The sequence below is a fragment of the Trematomus bernacchii genome, unplaced genomic scaffold (genome assembly GCF_902827165.1).
Source record: "Trematomus bernacchii unplaced genomic scaffold, fTreBer1.1, whole genome shotgun sequence".
Taxonomy (NCBI): domain Eukaryota; kingdom Metazoa; phylum Chordata; class Actinopteri; order Perciformes; family Nototheniidae; genus Trematomus; species Trematomus bernacchii.
The window spans coordinates 3,710,704-3,734,969 of record NW_022987705.1 but is presented as its reverse complement, the minus strand read 5'-3'; the positions used below and the strand labels follow the sequence as shown (position 1 = coordinate 3,734,969).

General features: G+C 39.9%; 3 protein-coding genes across 6 annotated transcripts; 1 reads left to right on the top strand and 2 right to left on the bottom strand.

The window, feature by feature from the left end:
- Window positions 1-235: 235 nt before the first annotated feature.
- On the top strand, window positions 236-9,206 carry slc25a15b (solute carrier family 25 member 15b). Of its 2 annotated transcripts, none has more exons than XM_034140112.1 (7): window positions 236-520; window positions 2,615-2,711; window positions 3,315-3,573; window positions 3,678-3,815; window positions 5,281-5,456; window positions 6,376-6,534; window positions 8,013-9,206. In XM_034140112.1, the coding sequence occupies exons 2-7, from the start codon at window positions 2,657-2,659 to the stop codon at window positions 8,132-8,134; spliced, it is 909 nt and encodes a 302-aa protein (XP_033996003.1). In that variant the 5' UTR covers window positions 236-520; window positions 2,615-2,656; the 3' UTR covers window positions 8,135-9,206. The 2 variants fall into 2 exon arrangements, with proteins under 2 accessions (XP_033996003.1, XP_033996002.1); XM_034140111.1 differs by having other exon boundaries at window positions 2,611-2,711.
- Window positions 9,207-9,310: 104 nt separating this feature from the next.
- si:ch211-137i24.10 (uncharacterized protein LOC565274 homolog) lies at window positions 9,311-15,204 on the bottom strand. The gene is made up of 5 exons (XM_034140113.1): window positions 14,895-15,204; window positions 14,029-14,094; window positions 12,205-12,338; window positions 11,282-11,468; window positions 9,311-9,560 (listed from the first exon to the last, which is right to left on the bottom strand). The coding sequence occupies exons 1-5, from the start codon at window positions 15,069-15,071 to the stop codon at window positions 9,552-9,554; spliced, it is 573 nt and encodes a 190-aa protein (XP_033996004.1). The 5' UTR covers window positions 15,072-15,204; the 3' UTR covers window positions 9,311-9,551.
- Window positions 15,205-18,382: 3,178 nt separating this feature from the next.
- Window positions 18,383-24,118, bottom strand: LOC117490169 (transmembrane 4 L6 family member 4-like). Of its 3 annotated transcripts, none has more exons than XM_034139784.1 (5): window positions 23,843-24,118; window positions 22,913-22,978; window positions 20,191-20,324; window positions 19,191-19,410; window positions 18,383-18,858 (listed from the first exon to the last, which is right to left on the bottom strand). In XM_034139784.1, exons 1-4 carry the CDS (start codon window positions 24,017-24,019, stop codon window positions 19,197-19,199), a joined length of 591 nt encoding a protein of 196 aa, XP_033995675.1. In that variant the 5' UTR covers window positions 24,020-24,118; the 3' UTR covers window positions 18,383-18,858; window positions 19,191-19,196. The 3 variants fall into 3 exon arrangements, with proteins under 3 accessions (XP_033995675.1, XP_033995673.1, XP_033995674.1); XM_034139782.1 differs by having other exon boundaries at window positions 19,181-19,410; window positions 23,843-24,117; XM_034139783.1 differs by having other exon boundaries at window positions 19,186-19,410; window positions 23,843-24,117.
- Window positions 24,119-24,266: the final 148 nt, after the last annotated feature.

Below are 24,266 nucleotides of genomic sequence, written 5' to 3'. Positions count from 1 at the left end.
TGCTCGCATCTTACGGAGGCGGAGCTAAGACGCAAGGAAGGGACGCGAGTGAGGGAAAGGAGGAGTCGAGGAGGGGTATTGAGACGAGGCTATTGACTATTCGAATGCAACCAAGGTTAAAGTTGCGCATGCGCTATGAGCGCACATACGGGTACTTCTCAGGCATGCCGGGTAATCTGTGACGTTTCGCTCTCTCAAAAGTTGGGCCATTTTATCATCATGCGCGAATGAGCAACTCTCATAGGAATGAATGAGGCCCCGCCTCCCACGCTGTATCCAGTTCTTATTATACATCCATGATGACCACCCCGGTGCAGATGTTACACACGAGATAACAGCGAGACAAACTGCGGGTGTTTGGATGCGTTGGCTCGGGTTAGCATGTGGTCTGCCGGTGAGGATGTTAGCTCGGGTCAGCAGCCCCTCCCGGGTTGACACCGTGTGATGAAGGCAGACTCTCACGGTAACCGGACCAGAAACACGTTCATGCTCCAGTTTGACTTTGTCGCCCTTCTGTAAGGTTTGTATTCTCACATTATTTCCACCTTTGGAGAGTAACCATCTGTTGAACAGCACCGACTTACTTTCACCCGGTAAATATTGGGTGTTGTTGCTACACATGTTATCAGCACGTGGTACATCTGTAATAAAAACGGTGTTTACTCTTTGTCTCTAAAGTATAAATGTGTGTCTTATAGTTGTGTTGCTATCTGACATTATATTTAATTTCTTTATCGTTACAATAAATAGCCTTTTGTCTCCCACTGGTGGTAACCTTGTGTTAGGCATTGTTATGTTAAGTGGGGCCAACATGTTACATCAGCAAGAGCACTACATGTCCCTTAAAGAAGAAATCATGCCATTTTTGTTTAGTAGAGGTGGGAAGTAACTAAGTACATTTACTGAACTACTGTACTTAAGTACAATCTTGAGGTAGCCTACTTGTACTTTACCTGAGTATTTCCATGTTATGCTACTTTGTACTTCTACTCCACTACATGTATTTAATGCCTTTAGTTACTTCACAGATCTGGATGAATGATGTGAAATATAATCAAGTGTTAAATCAGACTTTAGTTCCACCTGGAGTAAATTCACCAGCTACCCTGCAGTATACAAAGTCATTAAAACTAGCTGCACCTTTACCAGCTTTGAGAACACTTTAATGATCAATCATTATAAAACATATCGTATACATTATTCTGAAATGGACCAATCTGCACAATGACTACTTTTACTTTTGTACTTTAATTATATTTTGATGCTAATACTTTTCTGTTTTTACCTGAGTAACATTTTGAATGCAGGACTTTTACCTGTAACAGAGTATTCCTACACTCTGGTACTTCTACTTTTACTCAAGTACAAGATCTGAGTACTTCTCCACCTCTGATTGTCACGTAGGAGGGCAGGTTTTATTGTAGTGAACTTTATAACCTTGCTGCTGTTGCTGTGTTGTCTGCCCTGATAACTGTGTGGAAACATGCCCATATTCTCTGTGTAATAGAAGTGTTTTAAGAAAACAAATGACTGGTTATGTTCCTTTTTTAGAGTAATTTGAGTGCTTTAATAAGATGTAGCAGCATGGGTGGCGCCAGGATTCTTTTGCTGCAGTAGCTTAGCAGTTGCTATATGACAGCACAGTGTTGCTAGTTAATTTTCAAAATAAATAAACAAACAATACCAGTGGGCCAAGCACGAGCCTGTTCATATTGTAGCGTTCACCGCTATTCAAGATCACAGATCACAAGCCTTCAATGTCGAAAACGTTCTCTTTATTTTCTGGTATTGACGGCCACATAGCCACGCCTTACAGAACCAATCAATAGTATAACACTCATGACTTTTCCCCACACTCGAACACAACTCCTACCGTCTCCTACTCCCTACATACACACCGGAAAACGCACACACACACCTGGAAGGGGCGGTCTCTCCCTAACTCCCACCAACAACATTGCCTAAATAACTTTACAAATGTACTAAACTGTGCACATCTGATAACTGAAATAACTATTAACTTGGACACGCTACAATATTATCATTAATATTTACATTAAAACATTCCTTTGACACTTATAACATTACTTTTCAAGGTAAGCACAACCAAAATAAGTTTGTAAAAACAGAATTTGAACACTGTTTCTGTGCTCCTACAATATTTGTGTATAATACCATTACACCCTAAGCGTACATAATAGCGATCGTTCACTGTTTCAACTGGCATGCTGTGGCATTTAACCTCATCACCACACCGCAAACAGACTGACACACACACAGGGTTGTCCGGCTGGACCGGCTCCGTTGGAGATCGCGGTCGTTTACGCTGACTTGTAAGAAATCTTTCCATTTTCGATCTGTGTTCACACACTGAGAATTATAACAACATTAGCCAAGTAACAGTTCGCGCTTTAACTTACAACGACCCCTGATAGATCTCGCGAGAATGTGTATAAATATATTTAGATGCATTTTCATAACAAAACAATGGGGTTGCTAAGCCGTTGCTCAGCCAATTGTTGGAGTTGCTATAGCAACTCCAAGCTACCCCCTGGCGCCGCCCCTGTGTAGCAGTGATTGGAGCCTCAAGAACATTTTTTTTTTAACCAGGTAGCTGAGAGAAAGAGAAACCTCTTCTGAAAACTACTCGGACGCCATGGCCCCTCACCCGGCGGTCCAGGCCGCCATTGACCTCTCTGCAGGAGCCATAGGTACAGTAACTACAAAACTCTTCTCTAAAACAGAGCAAGCAAACAATATTTAATCTCTTTAAAGTAAACCAGGCTGCCTTTCCACTGCTTATCCAAACAAGCCTTGTCTGACGCAGCAGGAGCTTCTGATGACTCCGGTGTTTTTCCGCCTCATTTCTCCACATTAGACTCTTTAACCCATTCAGTTGAATGCAACACATGTTGTCAAGCCCTGTCTCTCTTGAAGACAGGAAAATAGAAAAACAAACAAAAATAATAAGAAAAAAGGTAAGAAAAAAAAAGATGTTAAAAATACAAGACCAAGTGAAAAGAATAAAGAAAAACAAATAAGAAAACAGGATAAAAAGAAAAAGAGGAACAAATTATAAAGGAAAGAATAAGAAATGAAAAAGGGGGGGGGAATAAGTAATAGTTAAAAAACAAACTGAGTACAACTGGCCTAAAACAGAACCACATCACTAAAATACAGAAGTGTATACTAGCTTTGTTTTTTCTTACATACATGTGATTGGTTAAAACAGAGACACTTAGTCACTGTGCTAGTGTGACATTCATATTCAGTTTCTTCATGTTCTTTCTCTTTTCCCACTGTCTTCCTCTCAGGGGGGGCTGCATGTGTGTTCAGTGGGCAGCCTCTCGACACAGCAAAGGTCAAGATGCAGACCTTTCCTAATCTGTACCGGGGTTTCATCCACTGCGTCACGTCCACCTACAAACAGGTGGGTCTGCGGGGTCTCTACCAAGGCACCTCCCCGGCTCTGATGGCCAACATCGCAGAGAACTCCGTGCTCTTCATGAGCTACGGATTCTGCCAGCAGGTCATCCGCCTCTCAGCTGGTCTGCCCAACGAGACTGTGCTCAGGTTAACTATGCTGTCCTTTTTGCTATTACATTGAATCTAATATTTCCCTGAAGGTACATTTGAGATCTCTAACTGTCTTCTGTTTATCCCTTGCTCTCTTCTAGTGATGTGCAGAAAGCTTGTGCTGGCTCAATAGCGTCCATTTTCTCTTCGCTAGTCCTCTGCCCCACTGAGCTGGTCAAGTGTCGGCTGCAAGCCATGTATGAAATGGAGTTATCAGGCAAGATTGCAAAGAGCCATAAGTAAGTGATTTTAAAGAGGCCTTATTATGCTTTTTGGGGGTTTACCTTTCCTGTAGTATGGTCTTTGTGCATGTCAATGGTCTGCAAAGGCTAAAGTCCCTTCAAGAGGCAGTTTCTCTCCCACACACTCTACCCTGCCTGAAACTCCTCCATTAGACTCCTTTGTTTACTTCAGTCACATAATGACATCAATATGTAACACTCACACTTCTGTTGGCTAGCACTTCCACACAATATAGAGAGGCGAAGTCCCTCCCCTTCTGGGGACCTCCATGGGACCTTATTTCGGAAAAAGTATGTATTGAAGTCAATGGGGAGAGAAAGATTATCTTTCGACCCCGTTTGAATTGTGCCACGAATTACACATATGATGTTTGTCAATCTTAACAAATAATTTCCATCAAAAAAAGTCACAGTTTGTCGTAAAACTGTTGAAATATAAGACTATGAAAAATACGCAACTAGAAAGACTACAAATCCCAGAATCCCGGTCCGGCATGCTGGCTCTTACGAACCGACTAACTCCCCTTGTGTGTATGTACAGCTCTCAACATGCCCAGACTTGGAGTGATTTTCACCTCTTTTAATACTTTCCGCCTCATTCTGAAAGAAAGAAGTGAAATGTGCCAACGTGACGGCCGTCTTGGTGTGTGGTGCGAGACGGGAGATGTAGTTCATTGAGCGGTTTCACAGTTTTACGACAAATTTTATTTTTTTGACTTGCAAAATTATCTTTTAAATTGACAAACATCATATGTGTAATTCGTGGCACAATTCAAACGGGATCGAAAGATAATCTTTCTCTCCCCATTGACTTCAATACATACTTTTTCCGAAATAAGGTCCCATGGAGGTCCCCCGGAGAGGGAGGGACTTCGCCTCTCTATACGTGATAGACTAAGGGGCGAGACATCTCTAAGCTGTTGACCAATCACAACAGAGCCGGCTAGCTAACCAATCAGAGCAGACTGGGCTCTGTTTTCAGACAGAGGGTGAAAAGAGGTGCTGCAGCACATATGAGAAAATTAAAGAGCTTTTTGAACATTAAAACATGGAGACATGTCACAGTAGAGACACTAAATAAAGATATGAACCTGAAAATGAGCATAGTGTGTCCCTTTTTAAAGGTTAATAATCATAAAAGAATATTTGTTTACAAAACGTTTTGATATATCGCGTTTCTTATAATAAAGATAATTGGTTTCAGACTTAGCGATATGGAACTTAAGAAATCTAGACCTTTTACCACATTTAATTATGAATTCATTATTGTTTTTGGATCATTGACCAAGTTATGAAAACTGAATATTGAAAATGTAATTTAGAGAAGGTAAAAACAGAACCGCTCAAAAACTGTTCATCCCAATATTTTGTTTATAAAGTCATGCATGAAAATGTTTTAATCTAATGCTTGTATTTTTGTAGTGTGTGTTTGTGCATTGACGCTCCTCTGCTCTGTCTGCAGCACAGTGTGGTCGGTGGTGAGATCCATCATGAAGGCTGAGGGGCCGCGGGGCTTCTTCCAGGGTCTGACCCCCACCATCGCCAGAGAGGTGCCCGGGTACTTCTGCTTCTTCGGGGCCTACGAGCTCTGCCGCACGACCTTTGCCGACTACATGAAGTGTGAAAAAGACGACATAGGTACTGGCACAAAATACTTACCTTGATTATTATTTGATTTAGTCTTAATTTACATTATTTAATTTCATATTTTGTTCTTGTACATATCCCATATTCTATTGACATGTATATAGACTTTTTGCACTACTTTTTTATTTTGTATTTTATTATATATGTTGCATTGTTGGAGGAGCTCAAGTCAGAAGAATTTCATTGCCATTTCTACACTGTAGCTTTGTGCATATGACAATAAAACCTATGAATCTTTGAAAAAATAGAATCATCCAATTATAATTCAGTTATCATAAGTGCTGTAAATCAATATAACCATTTATCGCCTTGATGACAATAGTGATACTTGTATTTGGGGGGAGATAAAACATATACACAGGTTGTAATGAAGACATGCACGACAAACACGGAGAGTCGCTGTGATTCCCCTTTGTATATTGTGCGCAACACAAGGCATATTCTCACAACACCTTTTCTCTGTTTTCAACACACCTAAGTAATGAGTGCCGCTGTGTCTTTACACCGAGGTAGTGATGGTTCTTCCTGATGCACTGACTGGAGACCACCTGGAAATGACATGTTGCTTGTGCCAATTTCTCCACTTTCTTTGCCATTTGAATGCCATATAACTCATGTTAAACATCGGTGCTGACATAACAGGCGGAAGATTAATCGCATGTGTTAACAAGTTAATGTTTACAGCCCTAGTTATGATCCTTTTTGGTCAATCACTGACATCAAAATGTAATGTAAGCACATTTTCCATCTCAGGCTTTTCAAGGGCCCTCACACTTTATCAATGTTACATTTGTTGGACTTTAAATACGATGTACTTCCCATATGAATCCTTTTTCCTTTTCTCTATCGTATACATATTTGCTTTCCACTCCCTCAAATCTAATGTATTGTGTGCCTGTGTGTGTTGAAGGTGTGATGCCCATCATGTTCAGCGGGGGTCTGGGGGGGGCCTGTCTGTGGCTCGTTGTTTATCCCATGGACTGCGTCAAATCTCGGATCCAGGTCATGTCGATGATGGGCAAACAGGCGGGGTTTTTCAAGACCTTCATGACCATCGCTCGTACTGAAGGTGGGAAGCATCGCAGTTTTGATCATCAGTTTGTGATTGTTTCAGCAGTTTTTGCAGAGATGTTGACTGGATTCATTAATTTAGAACAGGGGTATCCAAACTAAGGCCCGGGGGCCAAATGCAGCCCGCAGGACATTTTGAATCGGCCCTCAGCAAATTAAAAAAGTATAATTTGAATACGGCCCACAAATTAAACTTGAGCTTTTCTTGTATTGTACTTATTAAATATATCTGTAAACATATATTCAGGGTTCGTGCGGGTGCTAGAAATCCTTGAAAATGCTTGAAATGTTATGAGGTGTTTTCAAGGTTTGAAAAGTGCTTGGATTTTGGAAATGGTGCTTGAATTTGGGATAAAGTGCTTGAAATTGTAAATGCTTTACTTCGCTTTTTAGATTAAAAGAAAATAAAGAAGTCGGAGCACGCTTAATTGCTTCGCTTTCACATAAAACAGCTCCGCTCCGGCCTGATGACAAGTACCTCCGGATTTGAGCTGTGAACAAGTACTTTTATCTGGTAAATTTTTGGCAGTAAGCTTCTAGCATTTACATGTAGAAAACCTAAAGCTTTACGAGAGCAGAAGTCAGGGAAACTCAGATCATTGTGACAAAGATTGACATCAGGGCACAGGTCAGAACTAGGGCTACATACAATAGAAGGTCCAGGATGAACATGCACATTGCCCGATATCATCAGTAGTAATACAATCAGAGCACGGCCAAGAGATAGCAGGAGGGGGTAGGGAGGCGGCGAATAATGCAAGGAAAAAGCAGTACAGTTTGGGATTAGCCATTGTTAGTCCAGTGAAGGTAGGAAGCAGCACTCACCCAGAGGTCAACAGTCCTTGGTTGTCCAAGTCCTTGGTTGTTTATAGCATAAAGAACATCTGATTTAATGTGAGGTAGGGAAATAATCATTTGAGTATAAGTATGTGTATATAAATATGTAATTTACAACAGCTGTAAGATGCTTGAAAATGCACCTTGAAAAGTGCTTGAATTTGACTTTGGAAAAGGTGTAAGAACCCTGTATATTACACAGTAGTGTTCATGTGTTAATAAGCCCAATTTACAATACATTCAGTCAATTACATTTGAAAATATGTTCTAACAAATCTAAGTCGATAAGAAAAAAGCCCATTCACTTATTTACATAACAACCTTGAAATAGACCCTTCCTATTTCCTCTTATGATAATCAGTCTGGGGCTCCTGTTGTAAGGAGTGAGCTGCTAACAAATTAAATTAAACCCTGTGGAGAGCTGGGATGTAGGGTGTTTATTTGACTTAAAGCAGATTCAAGTATCATTTACCTACTTTTGATTGATTTTGCTAACTTATAACTTAACTTAGGAGACAGTATACCTCACCTCTAGTGAGCGGCCCGGCCCTTCGAATATTTTTCTGTATGTGGCCCTCGGTGAAAAAAGTTTGGACACCCATGACTTAGAAAATAATCTTTGCTGTTTGTTTTGTTCAGGTGTGAGGGCACTGTACTCCGGTCTCACCCCCACCATGGTGCGCACCTTCCCTGCTAACGGAGCGTTGTTCCTGGGATACGAGGTCAGCCGGAAGCTCATGATGAAGCAGTTTGACAGCTAAAACACGCACAACTCGAATGAAGGAAGTGAAGTATTACAGCCATAAAACCTCGCCAAAACTCCAGTTGAAGCATTCAAGCTCAATACTTTAGGGATCTGGTTTTCCCTCAAAACTGTCACGCTTCATCTCTTTTTTAACTTACCCTTCTAACATAGTGTTTAGATCATCGTATTCATTAATTTTTTAGTGTTTTATATATATATATATATATATAGTTGATTTTAAACTCCAAAATTGCTACTGCCAGCATACAGCTTGCATACTAAAATTAGAAAATGTATGTGCAGCATAGAAGCAACGGTAACTAGCCTCATTGAGGATGTTAACACTCCAGTGTATTATTATTTCTTATGTCTACCTCAAAAGAAGTCATATACGCACAGAAACGTGTTTCTCTGACAGACATTTCAAATGATTCTTTACTTTCTGTGTATGCAGGTACACAGAGAAACACTCCGTTAGGTTGAGAGGTTATCTTTTAATGCACAGAAACTTAATGCATGAAGTTAGAAATGTGAGGTAGAATATACTAATCAATTGAAGTTGCCTAAAATGGGTTTTGATGACATGTTTTTTTTTTTACATTTTTAATTCATAGAGTAAAGAAAATGGCTATTCTGGTAATAAATATGTTAAAATAATTTGCTTTAACCATGAACTAAAGTCTAACAGGGTTCCCCAGCCTCAACTAAAACAAACACTGCCAGCAGGAGTTTTGTCATACTGACTGTTTTTGTATTTTCAATCTCTTTAAACCCAGTTTTTGCCTTTTTTGATCACTACGCTTTGCCTTTTCTGTTGTGTAACCTCTATCTGTGTCCATTCTGTAAAAGTCAGTGAAGAAATATCCCTTCTTTTAATCAAATGGACCTTTTGCACAATGCATTTGGCGTGCAGGGTTTTTCCTGTGCTTAGTTGGCATTTCAGAAATCTCAGTCCTATTCCCTTCAATGTTAATACACATTTTAAAATGCTAACTACTGTATTTGAGATGACACTGACATGTTTGTGCATCCTGGTATTCATTGCAGAAAATGACTTACATTAAAGGTGTCATTGTAGAATAATTAAATGGTGTGTGTTATTTCATTAGCTGTTAATTATTGTAACAAAACACTTAAATAAAGCGAAAGTATTATCGATTTCCTACGAAATATAATGTGACATCACAGAGAACTGGATGAGCGTCTTTTATTTTAAAACAATTTATTTCAAATTAAATCAAAAGCATAAATTGTTTATAATACTGTGCCATTTTCACAACAACACTTGCAGACATAAAAGATGTCTATTTTATTAAAATGCAGCATTTAGCCTCATGAAAAACACAAAAAGTATAAAAATGTCATAGTGAATATTTTGTAGCAGGAACACTTCTCTCCATCCTCCAGCAGAGGGCGCCGGTCATCTGTCAGACTCACAGCGGCTGTAAGTAAATAAAAAAACACATCATTAGAACAGGAAGTCAAGATTCTCTACAATTACCACAGGTAGGAGAAGTACTCAGGTCTTGCACTTGAGTAAAAGTAGAAGTACCAGAGTGTAGGAATACTCTGTTACAAGTGAAAGTCCTGCATTCAAAATGTTACTGAAGTAAAAGTAGAAAAGTATTAGCATAAAAATATACATAAAGTAACAAAAGTAAAAGTATTCATTGTGCAGATTGGTCCATTTCAGAATAATATATATGATATGATTTATAATGATTGATCATTAAAGTGTTGTCAAAGCTGGTAAAGGTGCAGCTAGTTTGAATGGCTTTGTATACTGCAGGGTAGCTTGTGAATTTACTCCAGGTGGAACTAAAGTCTGATTTAACACTTGATTATATTTCACACCATTCATCCAGATCTGTAAAGTAACTAAAGGTATTAAATACATGTAGTGGAGTAGAAGTACACCATTACCTCTGAATTGTAGTGGAGTAGAAGTACAAAGAAGCATAAAATGGAAATACTCGAAGTGGAAACTTCTGAAGCAATGGAGACGAAACTCAGAGAGACACGGGGAGAACTGGAGCTTTGATGGCACACACTGAAGGTTTATTATAGAGTTACGGCCGGAGAATTTGACGAGACATGTGCTGCCGCCACGAGGTGACACAGCTGCTGCCAAACCAATTCTGAAGATCTCGTCTGCAGTTCGAGGTTTTAACTAGTTCAGAGTGTACTAATCAACATTCCTCATCAGCGAGACTAAACAAATATGGACCCTGAATCTAACTAGAGCTGTCGTCCATAGAAAATAATATGTGCCAGGGAACCTACGTCCCAGAAAAGAAGGGCCTCTAGATGTCCCTGAACATTAAACTATCTAATGGCAGCTTGTGCGCGGTCATAAAGTGTGGCATCAACAATGTGCCCAAGCTGCCCCTCCTTAAGAGAGAGAGAGAGCAGCAATACCCAAGGCCCTAGCCTAGAGTCTAGTCCAATGCCATGGGAAAAGAGACGGTGAAAGGAGAAAACGATGAACTGTGTCAAAAGTTAAATACCTAAGGAAATTATTCCCCAACATAAAGCACAAGTATCTCAAAATTGTACTTAAAGGTCCCCTATTATACTGCTTTTCATCAATATATTATAGGTCACAGATATATACAAAACATGTGTCTGAAGTGTTTGGCTCCAAACACCAAACAGATCATGGCAGCTGTTACTGTCTGTTACTTTAGATGAAAATAAGGAGCCTCTCCCCACGCCCCTCTGAGAGAGATTTGGTTAAAAAAGAACACAATGGTGCTCTAGGAGGAGATTCAGGTGATAAGGTGGTGGGGGGGGGGTTACCTTGGTTGGTGATTGGCTAATGGTTACACAAGCCGAAAAATCGTTATGACATCATAAAGTGGCCAAAATCTGATCAGCTCATTTTCAGACAGGTTTTTATATAAATGGATCAGGACAAAAAGTGAGAGAATCTTTTTTCCTGAAACTTTCAGAGTCTCTTTACACAGAGGGGACACATGTTGATGTAGAAGAGACATGAACAAGTGGATTTTGCATTATAGGTGACCTTTAAGAACAGTACTTGAGTAAATCCACTTAGTTACTTTACACCACTGAACATTTCTTATCTGAAAAGTGTCTGAATTAGGATGTCCTCACAACACATAAAACCCTGCTATTGTTTTCGTTATGCTACTGTTTTTACCCCTTTGTCTCCACAGGTGCCACAGAGGCAGCCGAACAGCCCGTTGATCATCTGGATGGCACAGAGGATCAGCTGCAGGCCGCTGGTGGCCAGCAGGGTGGCGAACAGCCCGATGTTGAACTGCACGATGTCCTTAGGCTCGGTGCACGTGCCCCACCACGTGCTGTCAGTCAGGTAACTATGGTCGCTGTGGAAAACAGGAAGTCACTCATCAGCAGGGGTGGGAGGGTTACTTTAAAATGTATTCTGTTGCAATTACTAGTAACCGAAGAACCAAGATATTGAGTATCAAAATGTGTTTTCTGTCAGAGATTGTATTTATAGGGAAAGCTGCCTTTCATGAAGCATATTCAGGCAGTAGCCTATACACCAAAAAAGAAACACATGAGCACATACTACAGTTAAAAAAGGAGAAATAATATCTGAGCTGAGAGAAAATGCTCCATTATTTTTAATAAATACAGTTAAGCTCACACACACTATTTTATGAGCATATGGTTCAGTCATAAATCAAATTCAGGCGTATAGATTCACACTTAAAGTATTAGCTTACAGAAGAGTACAGCTTACAAAGAAGCAATTCAATCTGCTCCTTTTAAAACAAACACGATATACTCTTTTTAGTTTTTTAGTAACATTTTAATCCTGTATCCTGATTACATCATCCCGTTACACGTAATCTCCCAAAGCCTGGTGATCAGGACTTTAGAAACTTAACAAATGTCATCAGAACTTCAGTGTCTATTTCTATTCTATTTTATTTGTATTTACTTGCACTATTTTAACTATTTTAACTATGTTATCAGTTGTATTGTGTTGCACTGTTGGAGGAGCCTGTGACCTAAGATGTTCATTGCTATATCTACACTGTAGCTATGTACACATGACAATAAAATCCTTGAATCTTGAAAAAAGTGTCTCACCCGTCTTTGAAAGGTGTCCCCCAGATCAGAATGACTTTGCAGAGAGGTCCGTTCTGCAGACCGAGCACCGCCACGATGAAGCTGTACAGAGCGCCGGCCACACCCACCGCAGCGAAGGCAATGGAGAGGAACATCTGCAGGAGGAAGAGCAAAGGTCAGAAACGTCTCTGTGCAACACATCGCTCATTCATACTGAATTATTCCCCATGTTTACTCTATCACTCCTTCCTCACATTTTTGTCATGCAATTGATAAATTAGTAATTTATGTGTTTAAAAAGGACAGGCACAACTTTTGTTTCTCTCCAATTCCTCACATTTCAACTCTCACAGCTGCTTTTCACAACACTTACAGGGTGAGGCTGCACCAAAACCTGCCGAGACATGTTTCTCATCAGAGAGGTTGGTTGGTGACATTTGTTTTATCTGAAGCAGGTTCCCACACTATTCCCTGTACTGCTATTATTATATACACTTCTGCAATTATACGGAATATGTTATCAGAACCTCTTAAAAGCTCTAAAAACTTGCAGGTGTTGAACTTTAATATTCTTGTTCTGAAGGCTTAATCATGTATTACATATCATGCTTTCCTAACTATACCCACCCTGTTTTAATTGTCATTTTTGTATGGCGATGGCAATGTGTTCAATTGGAAAACAATTTGTATTGGACTTATATTCACCTGACTATCTAAAGCGTGCATCACACACATACACAAAGCAGCTTAGCCGTGGCCTCTTCAAGCACCATGCTGCATATTAAGCTTCTGTTATTTACTAATTCAACAATCTTTGAAAAGTAATGTGTTATTAATTATGTTTTTGTGCCATATGTGCACAAACACGTTTTTTTTCATCAGCTATTTCCCCTGATTTATATCATATTTATTTCACTGGTTCCTAATAAACAAAGTTTAAATTCCCTTTATCTGTAATTGTATGCCAGCATATCTAGAGAATTTCTGTGCACCATATATTCTATGGCAGTGGTTTCTCAACTGGTCAGGCCTCGGGACCCACTTTTTCCTTAGTCAATAGATCACGACCCGAAATTTTGAACCACTCAAATCTATTCAACAAAAACTTGTGAGGTAATATATACGCTTTTCAGCATACAATATTAATGAAAGTGAAGTACAGTGCATATATCCCTTCACAGAACAAGAGAATGCTTTTAAAAAAGGTTTAATGAGATGATGGAATCAAAGCTGAACTAACATAAAAAGGCTACACATGCTGAAAACCCAACCTCAGAAGGGGGGTCTGGGGAGAATCTCCCCCAGGAGATTTTTAGAAATACTAACATATAAACTACGCATTCTGGTACACTCTGAGAAGAAAATAATTACATTTATTACTACCTGATATATTAATAATATTTTATGCCATTGTTTGTTTTTCACTTTGTTCTGACAGCTTGCTGCTCCACACAGAGAGAAGAGCAAAGAGGAGATGTTTTATTGAGAAGATGATCAATAGGCTACGTGACAAAGTTTTCAAAACCGTTTATGGTCTCCGGTACTTCCAGTCCAACGCCTACTGCATGCACAGCGTTAAAAAATCGGACCTTCAAAATAAAAGTTTGACTTTTTTTCCCCCCCAAAAAAAAGGAAATGTTTTTTTTCTATTTTTTTTTTTTTTCACTCACACATCTGTGACCCACTCGAAATGGGTCCGCGACCCACTTTTGGGTCGCGACCCACCAGTTGAGAACCACTGTATCTATGGTATGCACATATAGATAATTGAGTTTGTAACATATGTTGTTAAGCAGCCAGCGCTCGTCTTTCACTGAACTCCTGAAACAGTGTTTTCAGACTCACCCCGCAGCGGTTCCCACAGCAGCCCTGCGTCCCCGTTAGGTGGATGTACAGCGCAGGGAGCAGCACCTGGAGCAGGACAATAATACACATTCAGCTCAATTTAGACAAAACAATTTATCATTTTCACTCAATTTTGATAACTTGTAGAACAAGGAGCAAGCCAAAGTCATATATTTAGGTCTTGCACAGTTTTCAGTGGGTTCTGGGCAGTGGCGGACTGGCCATCGGGACGTTTGGGACAATTTACTAGCGGTACCGAAGTGGGCCGGTCGGATAAGTCACTAGCATTTCTGGGAAATAGCTGTAAGAGCAATGCCAACTAAGAACACTGATACTAATACTTGGGAAAACCCCAGAGGACATCCAAAAAAGGATTCCTGCTCTATTCCTTGGAAAAAGAGTAGCAATCATTGCATAAATTACAAGGAACTAGTTAAAAGATAATAACTTAATAAACGCACAATGGAAGAATCTGGTAAATGAAATGTATGGAATGTAAAAAAGAACCATGAAGTAAGAAACCAAGTTTATATCTTTGATGAGAGAGGGGAAAAATGGGTAAAGTAGAGAACAGAAAACATTAAGAGGGTTAAGTTAGTTATGTATGCCTTGTAACCAAATCATTCCTAAAAAAAATGCAAATGAAAAAAGCTTGGTAAAGAAAGCAAGAGTTAAAAAGTTAAGTAAAAACTTCAAACTGCATTAAACGTATTACATGCGCACTGCACTGTTAAAATCCATTATTCGTGTGTTTTAGTTTACATATCTAAAATACTTTTGAGGCTGCACATTCCAGACACTAATTTAAAGCAGTGTGCGTCCCAGAGTCACGCCCTGCAAAAACAGAGTAGAGGAAAAACACTCACCATTATTCCTCCTCCGACGAGTCCCCCCATGTATTTCACCTCCTCAGTAATGTGTCCATCTTGGGCGTACTTCACGTCCCCGCCGGGAAAAAACAGCACGATGTTACAGATGATGGATATAAGTGCCAATGGATACAGAGTCACGGCAATGAAACGGGAACATTTTCCAGTGCACATGTTGTCGGAGTGGAAAAATAACTCAGCAAAGTTTGAGCTGCTTTCAGAGGGAAGTTCTGACAGAAACTGACCCAAAGACAGAAATGTGTTTGCAGTGGGCGCAGAAACTAAATACTGGGAGTGATGGGTGTGGGAGGCGTACTGAGAAACTGATAACTTGGATAAACAGAGGCAGGGATAGGTCGCAACGCTCTGTGTGACTCACTGTGGTGTCTTCTGTTGAATATGAGTCAGACAAGTTACCACTTTCTCATACTGCTGTTTAGTTAAGGTCCTACAAGAAGGTAATTGTAGTTAAATCTCAGTTACTTAGCTTGCTGTAATAATAATACATTCTCTTTCACAAGAAAGAACAAAAGTTAAAATTAAGACCACAACATAAATACAGTAACAACATGAGGCTGAATTGAAGGTTAACATAAAAACAAAACACACAGAGTCCCGAAAGGAACAAACACAGAACACATCACATACATCTCAAGTAGAAACAAAAGCCAATGTAAAAAGATGGGTCTTCAGTTGTAAATCTCAGTTACTTAGCGTACTGTAATAGATCAATATTAAGTGCTACTAAAGTAGGGATTGTGAAAAGCATGATTTACTGAAACATGTTTCAACTCCACTATGTGTGCAGTATTCTGGTGAATGTTGACATTGTGCCTCAGGATCAGAGCACGGTTGGACTTTAGACCTGAAGTGCACGTTTAGCTGAGCAAGAACAATGTGTCATTGACATTCAACCCCAAAATGGTGATACTGGACAACATTACAGAGAGTTAAGAATAAACACTTGTTTCAGTTCCTCTAGTGAGCTGTTGACAGCGGTTTTGTGGAAATTGTGTCAGTAAGTTAAAGCAAGAAGAGCTTCCCAAAACACGTGCTGTCTCCAGGCAACACCCGGGCGAGGCTGTTAGTCTTCAGTGATAACGGTTGTAAATATTGATTATAGTGTCCTTCCTCACATAAAGAGGAGTATTGTTCCCATTTGTTATTAAAAACACAACCACCATCACTGACAACCAGGCCACGGGAGTTACAGATGTAACAGGATAAAGTTAGATATAAAAAAAATGGTAACAGTATTCCCTTAGAGTTACATTAAAGAAAGACGTCATCAGATTAGTGAGATTTCCAAAAAATGCTAGCAGTATTACAATGTTACTTAATGTTAATCATCTAAATAAAATTCAAGACTGCCTTAAGGACTTAAAAACGTGGATGACTTTAAACTTTTTGATGTTAAACACGGCCAAAACTGACCGAAAAAAACTATCTAAAGATATATTAACTATGGATGGCATTCATTTGGCCTCCAGTGAGACTGTAAGGAATCTTGGTGTTATATTTGATCAGGATTTATCCTTTAACGCCCACATAAAATCAATTTCAAGGACCGCCTACTTCCATCTACGTAACATTGCAAAAATCAGGCATATCTTGCCTCAAAACGATGCAGAGAAACTAGTCCATGCATTTGTTACTTCAAGGCTGGATTATTGTAACTCTTTATTATCAGGGTGTACCAAGAAGTCAGTTAAGTCGCTTCAGCTGATTCAAAATGCTGCAGCACGCGTACTAACCAGAGTTAGGAAAAGGGACCACATTACTCCTGTTCTGGCTGCCTTACACTGGCTCCCTATAGAACACAGGATAGAATTTAAAATTCTTCTTCTCGCCTACAAAGCCCTTAATGGGCAGGCGCCATCTTACCTTAAAGAACTCATTATACCCTACTGTCCTACAAGGGCATTGCGTTCCAAGAATGCAGGGTTGTTGGTTGTTCCTAGAGTCTCTAAAAGTACAATGGGAGCCAGAGCCTTTTCTTATCAAGCTCCATATTTGTGGAATCCGCTTCCAGTTTGTGTTCGGGAGGCAGACACCTTATCCGTTTTTAAGAGTGCGCTTAAGACCTTCCTTTTTGATAAAGCTTATAGTTAGGGCTGATTAGATTCAGCCCATAGACTGTATATATACATTTCAGCCCCTAGTTTTGCTGCTATAGGCTTAGACTGTCGGTGGACACTTTATTTCTTCCTTCTGTCTGTACCTGTCTCATGTTCTGAATAACCCAGCTTCCCCAAATTTCTTTTTGGTGTCTATATACGCCGGGATCCTGAGTCGTGGCTGATCCTGTTGCTGTGGTCCTGGATCATGATGGATATCCTCGTGGATTCATCTTCTTATTATAGACACATGCATTTCCAAACATTTGGACTACCTATGTTGTACATGTATTATCTTTTCAATTTACACACGGCATCTATTGCACGTCTGTCCGTCCTGGGAGAGGGATCCCTCCTCTGATGCTCTCCCTGAGGTTTCTCCCATGTTCCTCTTTAAACTGTGGGGTTTTTCCTTTTTTGGAAGTTTTTCCTTGTACGATGTGAGGGTCTAAGGACAGAGGGTGTTGTATTGTCATACTGATATTCTGTACAAACTGTGAAGTCCACTGAGACAAATGTAACATTTGTGATATTGGGCTATATAAATAAACATTGATTGATTGATTGATTGATTGATTGATTACTAAAAGAGCATGTTGTGTTGTTTTAAAATGATCAGATTATACTTTGTAAACTGTACTGTTCTGTAGACTACTGCCTGAATCTGCTTCATGGTTTTAACTTTCTTTGGTTCATTTGTCCTTTTTTTTATTCAGCAGGTGAACCTATATGTTCATAAAATAGTGTGTGTGAGCTTAACTGTATGTACATTTTCTGTCAGCTCAGATTGTATCCCTGCTTTTTTAAACTCTAGTATGTGCTCATGTGTTTCATTTTTGATACCTTTGATATCTTGGTTTCTTCCTTTCTAAGGTCTCATTGTTCTGTTGTCTTACATAAATCATAGTAGTATCATAAATTGTGTATTGACACGTTCATCAAAGGATTAAAGTAACTACTGTACTCCTCCTGTGTTAGGATCAAACAGAAGTACATGATTCACCTTCATGATAACATGTCAGGGCAGGGCAGGCGCTGATTGTTCATTTTATGGATATATGACAAGTGTTTTACTGACTTTTTTTAATTTTTATTTCCATTCCTGTGGTGCTGCATCATAAAAGAAAGTGTGCCATAATCCACTTTCTCTCCCCGTTATCAGGCAATAAGCAGTGAAAAAGCTTACTTTGTTTTGTTAAACAGCAGTATACACTTGACTATGCTAGGAGAATCAGCAGGTGAATATGACACTTTAACCTTCCTGATATCTAACCTGTTGGCTCTCATAACAGTCAGCTGTTCAAAAGTAAATTTACATGTCCAACAATTTTAGATAACTCTGAAACATTTGTATAGATAAAGATACTGTAACCGTATTGCATGCTGTTTATTGCAGTCAACAATAAAATGATATACTTGACACAGTAAAACTTGACTATAATTAGCATTGGTTATTTTTAATACTGTGCAACATTGTAAAGGATAATTAAATGAAGCTAACGTTTTTAAAGTCGGATCAAATACAGTAGACAAGAGTATGGTGGAGTTTAGGGCCAGGGAAAAACGCATGCACAATAGATTTTTACGTCTTCCTGAATTATGTTGTTTTTCAAACTATACATGCTAACGCTATAGCATTTAGAATTATTTATGAGAAGTTGCTGTTGGAAGATCATTAGGGCCTAAAAGAGGAACAATTATGGGATAAAGTTTGAGTTGAGTGTCAGTAACTTCAAAGCCAGCGTTTGATGCAGAACCAGCGAAGCGAACTTCTCCCAGCATTCCAGTAGGTGGCGCCATTCAAATCTTCAGAAGTGGTATTAGTTCCTCCTGATTCATGGTTCCTGAATTTTAAAAAACACACATCAAATATAATAAAAACAGAATCTATCTATCTGCTTCAGACTACTATAATAAGTTAAAAAAGAAAGTAGAAAGAAACTATTTCTGCTAAAAAGTGAGCAATGATTGAGTCAGACCTAAACATTTCAGTTGTGTGTATCTCACACTGCTCTGTCACTTTAATTCATGTACCTTTGATATTCATGTTTTATCATCTTTGCTTTTAAAGGAGTGTTTTCAAATGCCCTTTTATAATATGTTTCTTAATGCTCTTAAGCACTTTGAATTGCCTTGTGTTGAAAGGTGCTATGTAAATAAACTTGCCTTGCCTTGCCTTTGCTTATGATGAATGTGCGACTTCATTCAGCTTTTTCTCGTTGCAGGCTCCAAACAGGCAGCCAGCGAGGCCGTTGATCATCTGCACGGCGCAGAGCAGCCCCTGCAGACAGCTGGTGGCCATCAGGGTGAGGAACAGCCCGACGTTGAACTGCACCACGTTCTTAGGCACCTCACACTTTGCCCACAAAGAAGAGTCGGCCAGGTAGGAGGTATTACTGTGGGAAATAAGATGCTTAAATGACCACCACTTTGTCGTTTTTAAAGGGGCCCTATTCTGTTTTTGGAGGGTTTCCTTTTCATATAGTGTGTTGTATAGGTTTTTGTGCATGTAAATGGGCTGCAAAATTCCAGCACCAGACACTTTATTTACGCTGCTATGGACAGTCTTGCACTAATGTACATTCTCAAAGATATTGAAGTGACTGTTATTTTGTATATATTGATTGTTGTGCTTTTATTTAGGTCTTAATGTGTGCATATGTATACATGTGTCTTTTGATTGTGTATATATAGGTATATACATATTTGTATACATATGTTTATATATATTTGTTTTTGTATTCAGGATTGTGAGAAACGGTATTTCGATCTCTCACAAACTGAAAGATTGACAATAAAGTTGACTTTGACTTTGACAAAGGCTTAAGTTTCCTTCAGAGGGAGAAAACGCCTCCATTGGACTCCTTTGTTTACTTCCGTAACATAGTGACATCACTAAGTAACACCCGCTAGCGCTCCAACATATTGTACATGATAGGCTAAGGTGCGGGACATCTGTAAGCGGTTGACCAATCACAACAGAGCCGTCCAGTTAACCAATCAGAGCAGACTGCGCTCTGGTTTCAGACAGAGGGTGAAAAGAGGTGTATGAGAAAAATAAAGACCTTTTTGAACATTAGAGCATGGAGACATGTCACAGTAGAGACACAAAATACAAATATAAACCTGAAAATAAGCATAATATGTCCTTTTTTAATCGGAAATCTGTTCGTAACCTGTGTTTGAAAGGTGTCGTCCATTTGCCCCCAGCGTAGCAGAGGGGCCCACTGCCCAGACCGACCATCGCCACAGTGAAGCTGTACAGAGCGCCGGCCACCCCCACTGCAGCGAAGGCAATGGAGAGGAACATCTGCAGTCAAATGACAAAGAAAGGTCAGAGATTTAGATGTTAAAGGTCACCTATTATGCAAAATCCACGTTTACATGTCTTTTCTACATCAACACGTGTCTCCTCTGTGTAAAGAGACTCTGAAAGTGTCATGAAAAAATACCCCCTCTCTTTTTGTCCTGATCCATTTATATAAAAACCTGTCTGAAAATGAGCTGATCAGATTTTGGCCACTTTATGATGTCATAACGATGTTTTGGCTTGTGTAACCATTAGCCAATCACCAACCAAAGGTAACCCCCCCCCCCCCCCCCCCCCCCCCCCCCCCCCCACATTATCACCTGAATCTCCTCCTAGAGCACCATTGTGTTCTTTGTAACCAAATATCTCTCAGAGGGGCGTGGGGAGTGGCTCCTTATTTTCATCTAAAGTAACAGACAGAGAATCAGCACTTTTGAAACAGGGCTGAAACAGAGGGGATTATGGGATGCTGCAATGATCTGTTTGGTGTTTCAGCCAATCAGAGACATGTTCTGTATATATCTGAGACCTATAATATATTGATGAAAAACAGTATCATAGGGGACCTTTAAAATATTTTCAGGCATCCTCAAAGTCCGGACTCCGGTCCGGATCGAACCACAACTGTCTCTGGACTCTGAGCAAATTATACTTTTCATAATGTATTATCTGTATTATCTGTGTTATCTGCGAGACATCGCCACAACGCAACGAGTCAAAATTATCCGCTATGTCCGCTGCATACAGCGCTCTGCATGTCAGACTGTTCCACACTGTCTGTGTGTGTCTGTCAACGCTTTGGTCCAATCACATTCAGCATCCCGTCAGCGTTTTTCCCCCCACCAACAGTCTGCGAATCAGAGGCACAGTAGGGCGGGTCTTCGCGGTTTGCGGGTGGGAAAAATGCGTGTGTCGTCTCTTTCAACCTGTCTGAGTCAGAGCGAGAGTTTACAAAAAAAAAAGTCAGAGCGAGAGTTAACAGCTCATCTAGTTGCATCTGTACTGTAGCTAGTAGCCTAGTTGCACCTACCGGGGTGGCATGGGGTGGTAACTGCCACCCTAAAAAATGGCCTTGCCACCCCAGCTGCCACCCCAGTTGGCAGCTTTGTTTTAAAAGAAAAGTTGTGGCTCATCTGACATTTATGAGAGAAAGTCTCTAATGTCCGAGTGCAAGTGAATGCAGCACAAGATGCACGTCTTGTAACCCCTCCCCCGTCCCTGGCGTGAGCGTGGAAATATGATTGGCGGCTATTTCAGTTGAACGGGACGGCGCAAAACGAGAAGCATTCGGACCCAAGTACTGAAGGAATGAGGTATTTGCGGTCTACAATGACAGAGAAGAGACTGTCAAGTTTGGCTGTACTCAGCATTGAATCAAAACGCACTAAAGCTGTTGATCTTAATAAGTTTGTGAGGCGTTTTGCTGAACAAAATGGTAATCGCCGCATTCAGCTGTAATAGACATGTCAACTTGATGCTCTGCTCACGGATGAGCATACAAAACTGTTAAGATGATGACCTTACGTGTATATATTTTTTTCTTTGTGGGGGTCTGCCCCCAAAAAACAGTTTTAAGTCCTGAGAAAGTCAAATAAGACGGTGTGTAAAACTACACTGCCCAGCCAAAAAAAAGTAACCACTTTGATTTAACTAGGCCAGTAGGTAAGGACATTCCACTGGATAATAACTGAAGTATAAAAGAATGCATGACTGAAGTGATGAAGACCATGTTTGAAGGCAAACAAAAAGAGGAAATAACAGGTCAAATCAAGCAAATCCCCCTCTCAGATTCCACAGCAACCAGAAGAACATAAATACTGGCTGGTGATTTGATTAATCAGCTTTGTGATGGAATAAAAAATGCACAGTGCATTTCCTTAGCTGTGGATGAGTCCACTGACACCACTGACAATGCTCAGTTGCTGGTGTTTGTGAGTTTTTATGATGAGGCAAAGGGGGAGTTTGTTGAAGATGTGTTGGGCCTGACGAACCTCAGTGGACACACAAGGGGGCAAGACATTTATAAAGCAATAATGGGAATGCTGAATGAAAGAGGGTGCAGCTGCCTTTATTCATAACTGTGCAGCTCTTACACTGCGACTCTGAGGGATCAAGCACAGACACAATAACAATGAAAACTGCTGCATACAGATTATTTTTGTTTTTGCAACCTCGTGTTAAGAATCTTGTTGCAATTGTTGTAATAAACGGACCTTTGTCTTATTGAAACATTTTTTTTGGACCTTTAAGATTTGTATTTGAGTACCCCTGGTATAGATTATACCAGTGTTTTTTCTGGTTGAACCGACGCCCTTACGATAGAAATGAGTGTGCTTTTTTTAAAGTAAGAAAAGGGGAAACGAAATGTGCATTTTCATTCCTTTATCGAGAATTCATGTTCTGCAATGGTGATGCAGCATTATGCAGCATATTTGTTTTCCTTTTTTTTTTTATTGAGTCATTCTCAGCTTGACTAACCTCCATCAAACACTTGAATCTAGTCAAATGTTCTTCTTCCCCTGAGAAATAATAGATTGACAAAACAATGTGAACTCAAGGCACTCTAGCTAGCTGTCTGACTGACTCACCCCAAAACGATTCCCACAGCAGCCATTTTCTCCAGTGAAGTTGATGTAAATCGATGAGATCAACACCTGTGGAGGAACACATTAGTTGTCAGGGAATAAGAGGACGCAATTGTGTGAAAACATGTTCAAAATAGTAAAAATGTAAGTCTTGGTGCCTCTTGAAGGTCTCTTACACTAGAATGGGATACGTGTTGACTCTGGTAAAAAATAGCTAGTTAAGAAAAACACATATTTTGACCAATTTAGCACCACATTAGAACTAATTTACTGAAACATTACATTACATTACATTACATTACATTACATGTCATTTGTTAGACGCTTTTATCCAAAGCGACTTACATACATTCAGTACTGTGGACAATCCCCACAGGAGCAATTTAGGGTGAAGTGTCTTGCCCAGGGACACAACGACATGTTGACTGCAGTGGGACTCGAACTTGCTACCCCCTGAATCGAAGTCCAGCACTCTATCCATTGAGCCACAGCCGAAACTAATTCAACAAACGCTATAGAGAATGTTGTTCATTTACCATAGCCAGCACAATTCTGAAACAAGTTACATCTATTCCAAAGTCACCTCCTTCAGACTGTACAACCACCACGGCCCCTGATAGACCACCAAACAATACTGACTATGACAATCTCATGTAATAACACTGCTACTGTATGTGCGATATACACTCTTTTGCATTCGCAGTTGCAGCAGAATGCAGTCGTTATTCTGCTGCAACTTCACTCAGCAATAGTGTAAAACGTGCAATACATGCATTATATACAAGCTCTACACATTCATAATTTCACTTAGCTTTTAAAATGTGCACCTATTAGTCTTTATTTTAATTTTGACTAATATGGGCTTGTCTCTATTTTGTCTTTTTATTTGTTTGCCTTTATTCTGCTGCTGTAACACTGTCTGTTTCCACTCACCATGATTCCTCCTCCGAGGAGCCCCCCCATGTATTTCACCTCCTCGGTGATGTGGCCCTCTTTTGCGAACTTGACGGACCCGGCGGGGAAGAACAGCACGATGTTACAGAGGATGGAGATGAACACGAACGGATACAGAGAAAAGGCGATGCATTTGGAACATTTTGCAGTACACATCTTGTCAGAGTGGATGTTGACTAACGGCTGCACTGACTCTCCTGCTCTATTCCTTCCTGTTTTTAGAGAAGACAAGTCCCCTGATGGTGAGGGAGGTGTGATAAGTTACACACACACTTGAGTTCTTTATTTGAGTAATTTTAATTTTGCATATTTTGCACTATACTCTTACTTAAATAGGGGGGGGGGGGGGGGGGGGGGGGGGAAATCTGTCATGTGTATGTATATTTTATGTTTACACGTCTCT

Excerpts from the sequence above, each read along its gene's own strand:
- slc25a15b (XM_034140112.1), top strand. The coding sequence starts at position 2,657 with ATGGCCCCTCACCCGGCGGTCCAGGCCGCCATTGACCTCTCTGCAGGA. Across the intron at positions 3,816-5,280 it reads AAGATTGCAAAGAGCCATAA|CACAGTGTGGTCGGTGGTGA; the intron begins GTAAGTGATTTT and ends CTCTGTCTGCAG. Across the intron at positions 6,535-8,012 it reads GACCATCGCTCGTACTGAAG|GTGTGAGGGCACTGTACTCC; the intron begins GTGGGAAGCATC and ends TGTTTTGTTCAG.
- si:ch211-137i24.10 (XM_034140113.1), bottom strand. The coding sequence starts at position 15,071 with ATGTGCACTGGAAAATGTTCCCGTTTCATTGCCGTGACTCTGTATCCA. Across the intron at positions 14,095-14,894 it reads TCGTCGGAGGAGGAATAATG|GTGCTGCTCCCTGCGCTGTA; the intron begins GTGAGTGTTTTT and ends GTCCTGCTCCAG. Across the intron at positions 12,339-14,028 it reads GCTGTGGGAACCGCTGCGGG|ATGTTCCTCTCCATTGCCTT; the intron begins GTGAGTCTGAAA and ends TTCCTCCTGCAG.
- LOC117490169 (XM_034139784.1), bottom strand. The coding sequence starts at position 24,019 with ATGTGTACTGCAAAATGTTCCAAATGCATCGCCTTTTCTCTGTATCCG. Across the intron at positions 22,979-23,842 it reads TCCTCGGAGGAGGAATCATG|GTGTTGATCTCATCGATTTA; the intron begins GTGAGTGGAAAC and ends GTTCCTCCACAG. Across the intron at positions 20,325-22,912 it reads GCTGTGGGAATCGTTTTGGG|ATGTTCCTCTCCATTGCCTT; the intron begins GTGAGTCAGTCA and ends ATTTGACTGCAG.